At 51.7% G+C, this 12,665-nt stretch overlaps 1 protein-coding gene and 1 non-coding gene across 2 annotated transcripts; both read right to left on the bottom strand.

The window, feature by feature from the left end:
• Positions 1–3,308: 3,308 nt before the first annotated feature.
• Positions 3,309–6,658, bottom strand: LOC119940424 (ly6/PLAUR domain-containing protein 2-like). The gene is made up of 3 exons (XM_038760681.1): positions 6,607–6,658; positions 3,874–3,993; positions 3,309–3,537 (listed from the first exon to the last, which is right to left on the bottom strand). The coding sequence occupies exons 1-3, from the start codon at positions 6,656–6,658 to the stop codon at positions 3,326–3,328; spliced, it is 384 nt and encodes a 127-aa protein (XP_038616609.1). The 3' UTR covers positions 3,309–3,325.
• Positions 6,659–11,719: 5,061 nt separating this feature from the next.
• On the bottom strand, positions 11,720–11,857 carry LOC119940533. Its single transcript, XR_005455006.1, has one exon. It is a non-coding gene; the product is annotated as a small nucleolar RNA SNORA7 (small nucleolar RNA).
• Positions 11,858–12,665: the final 808 nt, after the last annotated feature.

Here is a 12,665-nt window from a genome sequence, read left to right as displayed (position 1 = left end):
GGGCTGCCTACAACTCACTCCAGGAATGAGCTAAACAAAGTGCAGCCCCCAGACACCCGTTTGGCCTAGGCCTTTATGTCAAATCTGTTTCCAGCTGGGTTCCATTGGCCTTTCCCTCTCTGCTTTCAGACAGCTGGGCCCGACTGGGACTCATTGCACCCCGAGTCCCAGCAAGGGGAAAAGAAACCTGGGCCAGAGAGGAAAGGGAGGCCGAGGGGACTGCAGGGAGGCAGCTGGAATGGCAAAGGGTAGCTCTCCATCCTTCCCACATCTCTAACCCCCACCCACCGGACAACCACACCTCCGTAGGGTCCAGAGCCCCTGGTGGGTTGGGTATTCCCTCTCTCGGCCCGACTGGCAGTGGGCAGGATGGCAACCAAGGGGGATTTCTTCAGGAAAACTTCAAAATCTGGCATCTGGGGGAATTCCGCCTCTCCCGAAGACTTTATTGGCTCCCTTTGGCATGGCACCCATTTCAGCTGGGCACAAGGGATACGCGGATAAATAGGCGGGTTGGCTCGGGTCTCCCTCCCAGGGCCCCAGCAGGCAGAATGAGGGCCACCTGTATATATGTATATATGTTTGTACATATTTATTACTCATTTATTTATTTATTTATTTTACTTGTCCATATCTATCCTATTTATTTTATTTTGTTAGTATGTTTGGTTTTGTTCTCTGTCTCCCCCTTTTAGACTGTGAGCCCACTGTTGGGTAGGGACTGTCTCTATATGTTGCCAATTTGTACTTCCCAAGCGCTTAGTACAGTGCTCTGCACATAGTAAGCGCTCAATAAATACGATTGATCATGGTCATCATCACATCGTGCTTGCTCACTTCCTACAGGTTGGCCCCTCGATGCCGATGGACAGACTTCGAGCCGCCAGAAGTCCTGCACAGGCCATCCCGCTAGGTGGCGCTCAAACACAAGCCTTCGGACTAAACCGCTTCATTCAAAGGAGGTAACATTTTTTTTTCAAGGTATTTGTTAAGTGCTTACTATGTGCCAGGAGCTGTACTAAGCTCTGGAATAGATGCAGTATAATCGGGTTAGACACAGTCCATGTCCTATATGGGGGTCGCAGTCTTCATCCCCACTTTACAGATGAGGAAACTGAGGCACAGAACTCTCTAACGTGTGGCTGAGTGGAAAGAGCCCGGGCTTTGGAGGCAGAGGTCACAGGTTCAAATCCCGGCTCCGCCAGCTGTCAGCTGTGTGACTTTGGGCAAGTCACTTCACTTCTCTGTGCCTCAGTTCCCTCATCTGTAAAATGGGGATTAAGACTGTGAGCCCCACGTGGTGGGACAACCTGATCACCTTGTATCCCCCCAGCGCTTAGAACAGTGCTTTGTACATAGTAAGCGCTTAACAAATACCATCATCGTCATCATCTAACCACTAGGCAAGTCTACTGGAAAGGAGTTCGAGGAGTTCCAGCTTTGCTCTGCTTCTGTAGAGAAGCAGCGTGGCTTAATGGAAAGAGCACAGGCTTGGGAGTCAGAGGACATGGTTTCTAATCGGAGTTCCGCAAGTTGTCAGCTGTGTGACCTTGGGCAAGCCACTTAACTTCTCTGGGCCTCAGTTATCTCATCTGTAAAAATGGGGATTAAGACTGTGAGCCCCACATGGGACAGCCGGATTACCTTGTACCCACTCCAGTGCTTTGAACAGTGTGTGGCACATAGTAAGCGCTTAATAAATACCATAATAAATTATTAAAAGTGGGGTTGGGCTCCATTCTCACTCTGGCAGCTGATCCTCCCCTCCCACAGCATGGGCCACAGCCCCCTGAGTAGCACTTGAGAGATGAGCCAAGGGACAGCTCTGGTTTGGCAGTGAGGGCTGTGGCTAAACAAGCACCCGAGGGTAGACGAGTCTTCTTTTCCACCGTTGCAATCCTATTAGTCACCACTTGCTTTAGCGGTAGAGAGTCCAGTCAGGACGTTGGCTAGTTCATGGCCATTTCGTTCAGGAAAACTTCCCAGATCAAACCCGTCCACTCTGCCACCCACAAGAACACAATCCCACCCATCCACCTCTGCGCCTCAATTCCTAGGTCTTTGCCTTGCCTATCTGTGTGTCTCTCCTGCCTCCCCTTCTCAGACCCTTGTTCCTCTCCCACCTCCTCTACAGAGGAAGAAGACAACCAGAAAGGTGGGATAGATATCTTCTGCTCTGGTCCCAGCCCTCTCCCTACAGTGCCATCCCTGGGCCCCGGCCCCATCCCTGCAGATTAAAGGCAGAATAGTCCCCACGCTGCCCAGTGGCTGGGAAAGGTCAGCTTGCATCCAGGTGGGAACATCTCCTGGACTAAGCTCTCTTGATGCTGGGGATGAGAGTGGGCAAGGGGAGGAGGCATGGCAGAGCCAACCCGGGGCCACTCAGGACCTGCAGTACCCATGCAGAGCTGCCAGGAGAGGAAGTGAAGAAAGAGGGATAGGTCTCCCCACCCCCTCCCCATGGATTTGGGTGGACCCTTGTTCCAGGGCTGCTCCCAGAGAAACAGGAGGCTCCAGAGGAGGAAGCCCTGGCAGGCAGCCCTTGGGCCCAAGCAGATTCTGGGGTAGACTGGTCATTCTGAAGTCCTCTGCACCCGCAGCATGGCTTCTGTGTAGTCCTGGCCTGGACCTTCCAGATCTTGGGCTCCACACCCCAATTGGTCCCTTACTGACACAGCCACTCTGAACCTCATCTTCTTAAGATGCTGCTCCAAACTCCATTCCACACATCTTCCACTCTCTGATCCTAACCTCTTACTTAAGCATCTACCCACTCCCCGCACCTTCTTAACCACCACCCATTCCTGCTGTGACCCTCAGAGACCCTCTGTGGTTGGTTCCAGGCTCCCATGTTTCTTCTGGGCTCTGGAGCAAACATCCCTTCCCAAGCACTAAGACTCACCCTTCATCCATGCCCTATCCCTGGCTCCCATCCGTCTCAGCTGGCCGACCCCCAGCCCCAAATACTTCCACTGTCCACTTCCTGTTCCCTGGAACTCATGCCTCTGAACCTTGTTGGCAGAACTCCAGAAACAACTTCAGGTTTGCTGCTCCCGATGAGACCCCTGAGAACCCCTCCTTACAACTAGTTCCTCCTGTAATGAGATGGGCAGAGAATCTGACCTCTTTAGGAAGTGCTCTCCTTTAATAAGGTATACAAGGATCCCAACCCAGGAAAACACTTTTATTTGGGAGCAGGGTCCTTCCCTCTCAGCTGGGAAAGATCAGGGAAGTGGGGCGGTGGGGGGTGGGTGGGCAAGGGGATGGTGCTGAGGGCAGGGGTAGAGTCAGGGTGGTGAGTGGGCAGGGCCAAGGTGGGGCAGGGTCAAGTCCTGGCCTGGAGCAGGAGACAAGCGAAGATGGTGGTTGCTCCCGGGGTCAGGGTACTGGCTGTCAGGCTGGCCGCCCCATCTGTGTTGCACAGGTCCGTGTTGCAGCAGAACACGGGCCGGGTGATCCCAATGCCATCCACATCTGAGGGGATGCACTTCTTGGAGCAGGACTTGGTGACAGTGGCATCACCCAGAAAGGGGAACACTGGAAGGGCAGAAGCAGGGAGGGGATAGGGTGACCCAGGGATGAGAAGGACATGCCCACTCCACCCACCTCCCAGTCTGGATCAACTGATTCTGCCACTGCCCTCTGAAAGTCACCCCTCGGGCAAGGGAAGGAGAAAGAACCCTGGAGGGCTGGCAGCCTCACACCCCATCCCCACCTTCTCTGTCCCCATGCCAGTTCTCTCCTTCTCCACCCCTCCACCCACCCCGGGGGGCCTCCCATCCCTCATCTCTACTCCTCCCCATCTCCCCCAGTTTTTTTACCAGGGGTTCAGACTCCCCTAGCCCCTGCCTCCAGCCCCTTCCCAGGCCCCACCTGTCTCCAGGGAGTACATTGTTGTCTTGCACATGGTGTCATTCTGGTTGCAGTTTACGATGGTGGTGCATGCGGAGGTGTCCGTTGGATGGTGACAAGAGAAACAGCGCAGGGGTTGGCCTGGGGCAAATGAAGTGGGGGGTGGGGGAGATGAGGTCAGGCTGTTCCACACCTCATGACCCTGCATAGACTGATTGGAGTGCTTCCTGCAGCTGGCTGGAGACAGTGACACAGGTCACCCAGCTCCTCCCAGGACTCCTGCCCCTGGCCCTGTTTGCTCTCAGCTGGGCACTGATGCTTCATCCTCTGTTTCTATCCATCTAGTCTCCCTCAGTCCACCAGGCTCTTCTCCTCTCCCCCCCCCCACCCCCCCCACCCCAACCCCAGCCCTGTCCTCGGGGCTGGGCTCTGCCCACCGACAGCCCTCAAGCCAGAATGGGCATGATCTGGCTGACCACTAAGCTGACAGACTGATTTGTGTCTGGGTGAGGGGGACCCTGTCCTTGGAACTGGTGCCAGGCGGGGAGGAATAGGGGTGGCAGCTGCTACCCTGGGGCCACTCTCAGACGTTTCCCTCCCTTGACTCCCCCCCACGCCCAATGTTGCCAGCCCCTCCCCCATCTCTGCCCAGGGTCCAGCCCCAGAAATGTGGTAATCTGACACTTGTCTGCAAACCCCAGCCCAGAACAACCTATCCCCTCGTGCTGCCCGCAGACTTGGCTGCTGTCCCGGCCTGGACCCACCCCTGAGGGAGTACCAACAGCCGCCACCTCTGCCCCCCTTCCCTCCCTGACTCTGCAAACATCCCAAACCCACCAGAGCCAGCTGTGTCTACTGCCCCACCAGGGACCCTTCTTGACAAGGTACCCCACCTGCCTCGGACCCCTCACCAAGTCACTGTCAGGTTTGCTGGGTCTAGGAAGTACAAGGGAGGTGTGTTCATTTTCGCTCCCATTGGGCCTCCTATACAGAAATAATTCACTGGCCATTGAAGTCGTCCGTGAACCTGTAAGTACTACTTAAGTTCTCTGCTCACATCCTGTCAGCTGGCCTCCCACCCCCACCATGGACAGTTTCTAGCTAAAGGGTTGGGAGCCACCCTGCGAATGGGGAAAGTTTGGGGCCCCACTGTTCAGGGAAAGGGGCAAAGTGGGGGACCCCTTCCACCAAAATGTGACTTTTCCCATAAACGCCGACAGGCCCCCTGTTAGGTTCACATTTTTCTCAAGATGGGGAGGGGGTCGCTCACCTGGACGAAATCACGGCCCCTTCCGCCTCCCTTCCATGGGTCCTGAGGCCCAAGGGGAAGGGCCTGTCCCAGGGCAGGAGGGCCCTGGCTCCTCCCAAGCATCAGCCTTTCCAGCCTGGCCCCCTGGAGGTTCAGCTAGCTCTGAGGTGGGGGGGGGGGGGGGAGCCCCCTCAGTTTCTATGGCCTACCGCCTTCCCCTTAGGTGGGCCCCCTGAGGGGTGAGGAGGACAAGAAGGCAGATCAGCCCTTGGGTCAGGGCAGTCCACTCCCCTCTGCCCAACCTCATTGCCCACCACCCTTCCATTCACATCCCCAGCTCCAGCCCTTTGGCACCCCACAACACGCTACATACACACATAGACACGCACACATACACACTCACTCACTCACACACATCCATCATGGCTGACACGATTCCTCCCCTGGAATGCACCTTCCCTCCTTCACACTCTACTCTAAACCCACCTCCTTTAGGAATTCTTCCCAGATTAGCCTCATTGGCTCCAACTGCTCTGATCACTCCTTGCCTCTCCTTTTTCCCCTCATCACATCTCCGGCCTCCAGCACCCACCTAGCTGAACTTTTCTGGACTTTTGTTCCCTTCCCAGCACTCCTCTCCCCATTTCTCTCACCCCTCACTCTGGGACCTTTCCTCCCTCTTTCCAGTCCCCCCCCACCCCACCACCAGTCCCCCACAACCGCTCCTTCAGCAGGCTTCCTCCTTCCTCCCACACTGGAAAATATTCCTCTCTGAAGGGAGCTGAGGATAGAAGGACCTCACCTCCTCTCTCCTTCTCTTTTGCAGTGTAGCAGGAGTGGGGAGAACAGAGGCCTGAAGAACTTGGGCTGTGAGTTCTAATCCTGAAGTTGGTCCACAGCATACTCCTGGGTAGCATGTAGGGCTCAGTGCCTCAGCCTCTTTCTCCTCTGGATGACTTTTAAAAAGTCTCCCTCCTTGCTCAGATCATCCTGTTTGAGGGGCAGTGGGAAGGAGGATACTGTATTGTGTGTGCTCTTCCTAGGGGCTTTCTGGGCCTTCTCTGAAGATAGGAGTCTGAGAGGGTGCCGTTGCTTCTGCGGCAAGCCGCACAGGCACCCGAGAGTCTAACCCATGCCCCTGGGGCCATCAACAGGGTATCCTAGACTCCGGGGTAGGGGGGTCATTGGGTCCAGCCCCCTGCCTTAGGTCAATCAGATCCCTTGGTTGCCTCCTCTTTCTTCAGAAATCTCTTTGCATCACTTGTTCCCAAATCTGGCCAGAGAATCTTACAGGGAATTTTCCTCCAGAATCAGAGACGGGGCCAAGTGGAGCTGCAATCCCAGGCCCTGCTTGGGCCTGCCCTGCCCACCCCAGGCCCAACTTGCCCAACCTGGGTCCCTGCCAGTCCCAGGTGGATGCTGGGGCCAAGCACCTTCAAACAAAAGGCCAGCTGTCCAGGTCAGGAACTCCATCACCCCCTTGCCCTCGGCCCCCCACGGCTCACCGAGCTCCCAGCAGGCAGCCAGGGCTAGGAGGGGCAGGCACAGTGGTCTCATCTCTTCTCCAGGTCTACGGCCTAGGCGGGGTGGCCTCTCCCAGCAAGTGGTCAGCTCTTGGTGTCAGTTCCCGTGTCAGCTCCCCTGCCAGCCCTCGCCTCTGAGGTGGAAGGGTCTCAGCTCCTGCAAGAAGAAGAATGGGGAGAAATTTGGTCAAACAAGCCTCCGCCTCCTCCGGGGATTAAGGGAATCTGATTACAGGTGGAACCCCTCCTCCTAGTCCTCTTCCTCTTTCAAGAGGTCTGCTTGGGTATGGCAAGCCAGGGGAGGGGACAGAGGGCCCTGCCTGTTTGCCCAGCAGCGAGGAGAGGAGAGGCCCGGATCTGCTCCTCAAGAGCCCTTTCCTTGAGAACTACCAACCTGACACCTTCCTGGGCCCTGGGCTTGTGGGTTTTTTTCTTTCCCTGCCATCATATTCCAATGTTGCCGACTTGTACTTCCCAAGCGCTTAGTATAGTGCTCTGCACACAGTAAGCACTCAGTAAATATGATTGAATGAATGAATGAATTGTCCCCTCTGCTTCCAAGAATAATAATAATAATAATAATAACTGTGATATTTGTTAAGTGCTTACTATGTGCCAGGCACTATGTACTAAGCACTGGGATGGATGCAAGCTGATTGGGTTAGGCACAGTCTCTGTCCCACATGGGGCTCTCTGTATTAATCCCCATTTTACAGAAGAGGTAACTGAGGCACAGAGTAGTGCCCAAGGTCCCACAACAAACACATATTGGAACCGGGATTAGAACCAGCGTGGGAAGCAGCGTGGCTCAGTGGAAAGAGCACAGGCTTTGGAGTCAGAGGTCATGGGTTCAAATCCCGGCTCTGCAAATTGCCAGCTGTGTGACTTTGGGCAAGTCACTTCACTTCTCTGGGCCTCAGTTACCTCATCTGTAAAATGGGGATTAAGACTGTGAGCCCTCCGTGGGACAACCTCATCACCTTGTAACTTCCCCAGCGCTTAGAACAGTGCTTTGCACATAGTAAGTGCTTAATAAATGCTATTTAAAAAAAAAACCCAAGTCCTTCTGATTCCCAGGCCCATGCTCTATCCACTAGAACATATTGCTTCCCTTCCAGCCTGGCACACCATTCCCTCCAGCCTGGAATGCCTTCCCTGCTTCTCCTCTGCACAGGTCTCTGGTCTCTCCCCTTCTTTGCAATACTAAAATTCCACCTCTTTCAAGATGTTTTCCTAGTTTAACCCCTTCTCTGGCTTCCTTCTCCTGTGTGTGTGTGTGTGTGGGGGGGGGGGAGAGAGAGAGAGAGAGAGAGAGAGAGAGAGAGAGAGAGAGAGAGAGAGAATATGAGAATAAATAAAAGAAAGACTCCCAGGAATGTACAGACCCACTCAACCCCTTCTGGTGAAGAATATTCCCTGCAGCCCCAGTGTGATGCCTTCCGCCTGCTCCAGGAATTTTCTAGGGTAGGACTCCTGGGGGAGGGAGGCTTTTCCTGAACCACACACAGGAAGCCAGCCCTCATGATGGAAATTCCCACTGCCCTGGCACCACAAAAGAAGAGCCCTGTGAGATGTGGATGGGGAAGGGTGGGGGCTGGGCCCGGTGCCCAGATCTTTGACGGATTCTTCCACACTCCAGCAGGTGAGAGGCTGGCCCAGTAGGCAAACCCAGCTATACATGGTTCAGCCCTCATGGAGCTAACCGCAGTCACACCCACGAGAGAGCAGAGAGAAACCAGGTGAGTGTTTGGAGCCTGCGTGGACACACCATTTTCCTCCTCCTCCTTCTCCTCCTTTTCCTCCTCCCCCTGCCCAGACTGCTCCCCTTTCTGGAGAGCTGTACTGCAGCACCCAAGACCCTTATTAACCAACAACATGTCAGTCCTGGGGGTTCTTGGAAGAGACAGACAAGCCCCCTCCTCTCAGGAGCAGCTGGTCTGATAGGGAAGACAAGATCGACCCACAGCCCTGACCCACAAAAACAGACAGTCATGTTGACCAAAGGGAGCCAAAGGGCAGGGGCAGTCTATAGATGGAGATAAAGGGAATCCTGGAAGCCTTCCTAGGGGAGGTGTAGAGAAGTTGAGGGGACCTCAGGAAGGCCATTCTGCGAGTGGTGGTTACCACCCCCTACCATTAAGCAGTGTGGCTCCCTCCATCTCTGCTTCACTGCAGCAGGCCACTCCCTTAATGCTAGCCAACCACTCCAACAGAGACTGAAAAATCCCAGGGGAGGACTGGCCTCTGGAGATGTTATATGGGGCAGGAGGGGGAGGAACCCAGGGGGCTCTTGTCATTCTGTCCTGGGAAGAGAGGTCAGGTACCTGGGGAAAAACAGGCAGGATTGTGGCACTCGAGCACTTATCTGTCCACTTTTTAATGGTATTTATTATTATTATTATTATTAATAGTATTTGTTAAGCACTTACTATGTGCCAAGCACTGCTCTAAGCACTGGAGTAGGTACAGGGTAATCAGATTTCCCCATGTGGGGCTCACAGTCTTAATCCCCATTTTACAGATGGAGTAACTGAGGCACAGAGAAGTTAAGTGACTTGTCCAAGGTCACACAGCAGACAAGTGTCAGAACCGGGTTGAGAACTCATGTTCTCTGACTCCCAAGCCCATGTTCTTTCCACTAGACCATGCTGCGTATTTGTTAAGTGTTTACTCTGTACCAGGCACTGTACCAACTACTGGGGTAGACATAAGCAAATTGAGTTGGTTCCAGTCCATGTCCCATGTCGTGCTTATAATTCATTCATTCAATAGTATTTATTGAGCACTTACTGTGTGCAGAGCACTGTACTAAGCACTTGGGAAGTACAAGTTGGCAACATATATAAATGGGGATTATAAATCTTAATCCCCATTTCACAGATGAGGTAACTGAGGTTCAGAGAAGTGACTTGTTCAAGGTCACAAAGCAGATAAGTGGCAGAGCTGGGATTAGAACCCAGATCCTCTGACTCCAAGGCCTTTGCTCTTTCCACTAGACCATAGTGCTTCTCAAACTGGACACTGATTGGACTCTGATTCGACACAGTCCCTGTACCACACGGGAATCCCAGTCTATGGAGTGGGAGAAGATGAGACAACAGGGCAACTTTCTCAATCATCAATCACTGACATTTATTGAGTGACTGTTGTGTATACAGCACCATGCCGTGCACTTGGGATAGACCAGTGGAAGGAAAAGACCTGGTTCCTGCCCTCAAGAAGCATACACTGTAATTTAGGAGACAAAAATCCTTAGAATGATGGGAGCAGGAGGAAGGATGGTGGAACATTAAAGTGAGACTGAGTACTTCAGTGTGAGGACATCTTCATTTTCAACAACGGGACAGCCAGAAAGAAGGCTGATAATTTCAGTCCAATCCAGTCCATTGCCCATTCGCCTTCTTTGTCGAGTCTGAGAGAGGGAGGAGGAGGAGGAGGAAGCAAAAACAGATGTTTTGCTCTGCAGAAAGAATCATATTACTTTATGAGTAATTTTCAGTTGCTTTATATTCACTTTTATCTCCCAACTAGCACGCAAACACTAAATTGGTTTAGTCAACATTTCAGCCCATTCCTATTATTTCAGAGATTTCGATATTTTCATTCCACACAAGCCTTTGTCTGGGGCTGTCTTTTCAGCATTTCCACTCCCACAGCCAAATAGTGCAGTGTTTCCCGGTCCTGACATTATCACAAAAGGAAGCTGAAATGTGTTATTTCAAACTGTATTATGCTCTTAATTGTAGTTGGCATATGATGGAAGGAGAAATAATATTTTATGTTTCTAAGCCATGAGGGATCCCAAGCAGCCCCTGGACTGTCCTCAACCCAACCCCAAAGCCACCTCTTAGAGAGGAAAGGGTAGTAGCTGGGGTCAGAAACAGGACCAGAGATAGGATCAGAGTCTGGACCAGAGACAGGACCAGAGGTAGGATCAGAAATGGAACAAGAAGCAGTGTTGTCTAGTGGATAGTTCATGAGCCTGGGAGTCAGAAGGACCTGAGTTCTAATTCCAGCCCTGCCGTTTGTCTTCTCTGTGACCCTGGGCAAGTCATTTCACTTCTCTATGCCTCAGTTACCTCATCTATAACATAGGGATTAAGACTATGAGCCCAGTGTGGGACAGGGACCGTGCCCAACTCAATTTGCTTGTATCCACCCCAGTGGTTAGTACAACATCTGGCACATAGTGTTTAACAAATTCCACAATTATTATTATTAATTATCACGAGACCAGAGATGAGACCAGAGGCAGGATCAGAAGGAGAGCCAGATATGGGGCCAGAGGCAGGGCCAGGGAGGAGACCAGAGGTAAAACCAGAGGCGAGACCAGAGGCTTCCCTTCCAACCACAAGAAGGGGTCTTGTGCATAGCCTGGCCTAGTGGAAAATTCCTCCAGCATCCCTGACTCCCAGTCTCCCCTAGGGATGCTCCCACTGTCCCTGCTGCAGCACAGAATCCCAGGATCAAGGATTTGGAAGGTCCCTGGGTGTCTTACTCTCCCTGTAAGTCAGGACTTACCATTTCTGATTCATGCATGAAGAAATGGAGACCCAAAGGGAAAGATTCCATGCTGACCACCATGGCTGGGCTTGGAAGTTGGCACCCTCGGAGTGCCTGGGGTAGGGAATCAGGCCATGACTCCCAGACCACTTTGATCTCAGCCTCCCTGATTCCATCATCAGTGCAGAATGGAAAGAGCCGATGCCAGAGGCTAACTGGAAATACATTTTTCTTTACTCCATAGGTCAACTGGCCCCCAAACCACCAAAATATTTTTCTGGAATTTTTCCATAAAATGACAAATTCTATCAGCTCAGTCCTGCAGGAAGGAAAAGATTTCCAGCTTGTCTTTTGATATTTTTTTCAGTAGTTTATAGTTTCTTGTTTTATGCTGGAGAATCGTGCACAACCCTTAGCCACTCCATGGACACATCTCTACCAGAAAGCCCCACCTCCATCTGCAATAGTTGTGGTAATGTAGCCATAGAGTTTTCTTGATGAAAATACAGAAGTGGTTTACAAGCACAGTAAACTTGAGTCTTTACCCTCAGCTTTCTCCCATGCCACTGCTGCCCAGCACAGGTGAGTTTTGACTTGTAGCACATTATCTTCCACTCATTAGCCACTGCCCAAGCTAGAAATGGAATGGGTATGCCTCTGCTTGACTCTCCCTCCCTTAGCTGAGGCTAGTAGAGTACTGGAAACTCTCCAGGTGCGATTCTGAGAGGGGAGTTTATAGTTATTTACCATTAAATAAGGCAAACTAAAAAATGACTAAATTAGGCTATGGTAGTCTTTCCTTGAGTTTGCCAATAGGGGATACTGTTGTACTGCTTTCTTTGCTCTCATTCTTTTTCTGTCTCTTCCTATTACATTATTCAGTAAAATGATTGCTACTAGAGGGGTAAGCTGAGATTGTATGTCACAAGAAAGCGATCAGTAATTAATGGGATGACAATAGATAATTAGCTGAATTTTAGCTCAGTTATATCTTCTTCGCCTGTGTTCTACCTGAAGAAACAAACACCATCTTTCCTCCGCTGAAAATTCTTTCTTCATTGGCTGCATTTATCTTCAGCTTTAAGTTACCTGAAATCTAATGCGGCAGTACAGACACCAGCCCCTTTCAAAATAGATGCTAACGTCTATACATACATTTCAACATCGAGCATATATAAAAACATCCCTGCAGCAGAAGCTGCACATATTTTTTTTTTACCCAGTCACACTATGTAACCAGAAATATGCTAGTGGAATCACTGGTTATTTCTTCTCTGTGTCCCAAGTTAAAAAAAAAAATCTGCAGTCCCGTTTATGTAAATAATTCTTCATAGGAAGCAAAATGGAACTTGTCAGAGTGTCTTATTCCCTTTCTCTTCTCAGCCATCTTCACTTTTATTTTACTTAAAGTTAAATTTTGCTTTTTCTCTATGTAGGGATGTTTAAAGGTCATTATTGACTTCACCAGTTTTCTCCACCTTACATCCCTGCTCCCTTCACACTCCCCCCCCCCCCCCCCCCCCCCCCCCGCCTTTCAC

Source organism: Tachyglossus aculeatus, chromosome 18, assembly GCF_015852505.1.
Source record: "Tachyglossus aculeatus isolate mTacAcu1 chromosome 18, mTacAcu1.pri, whole genome shotgun sequence".
Lineage (NCBI taxonomy): Eukaryota > Metazoa > Chordata > Mammalia > Monotremata > Tachyglossidae > Tachyglossus > Tachyglossus aculeatus.
Note: the sequence above shows the minus strand (reverse complement) of the source record. Positions and strands in the feature narration are given on the sequence as shown.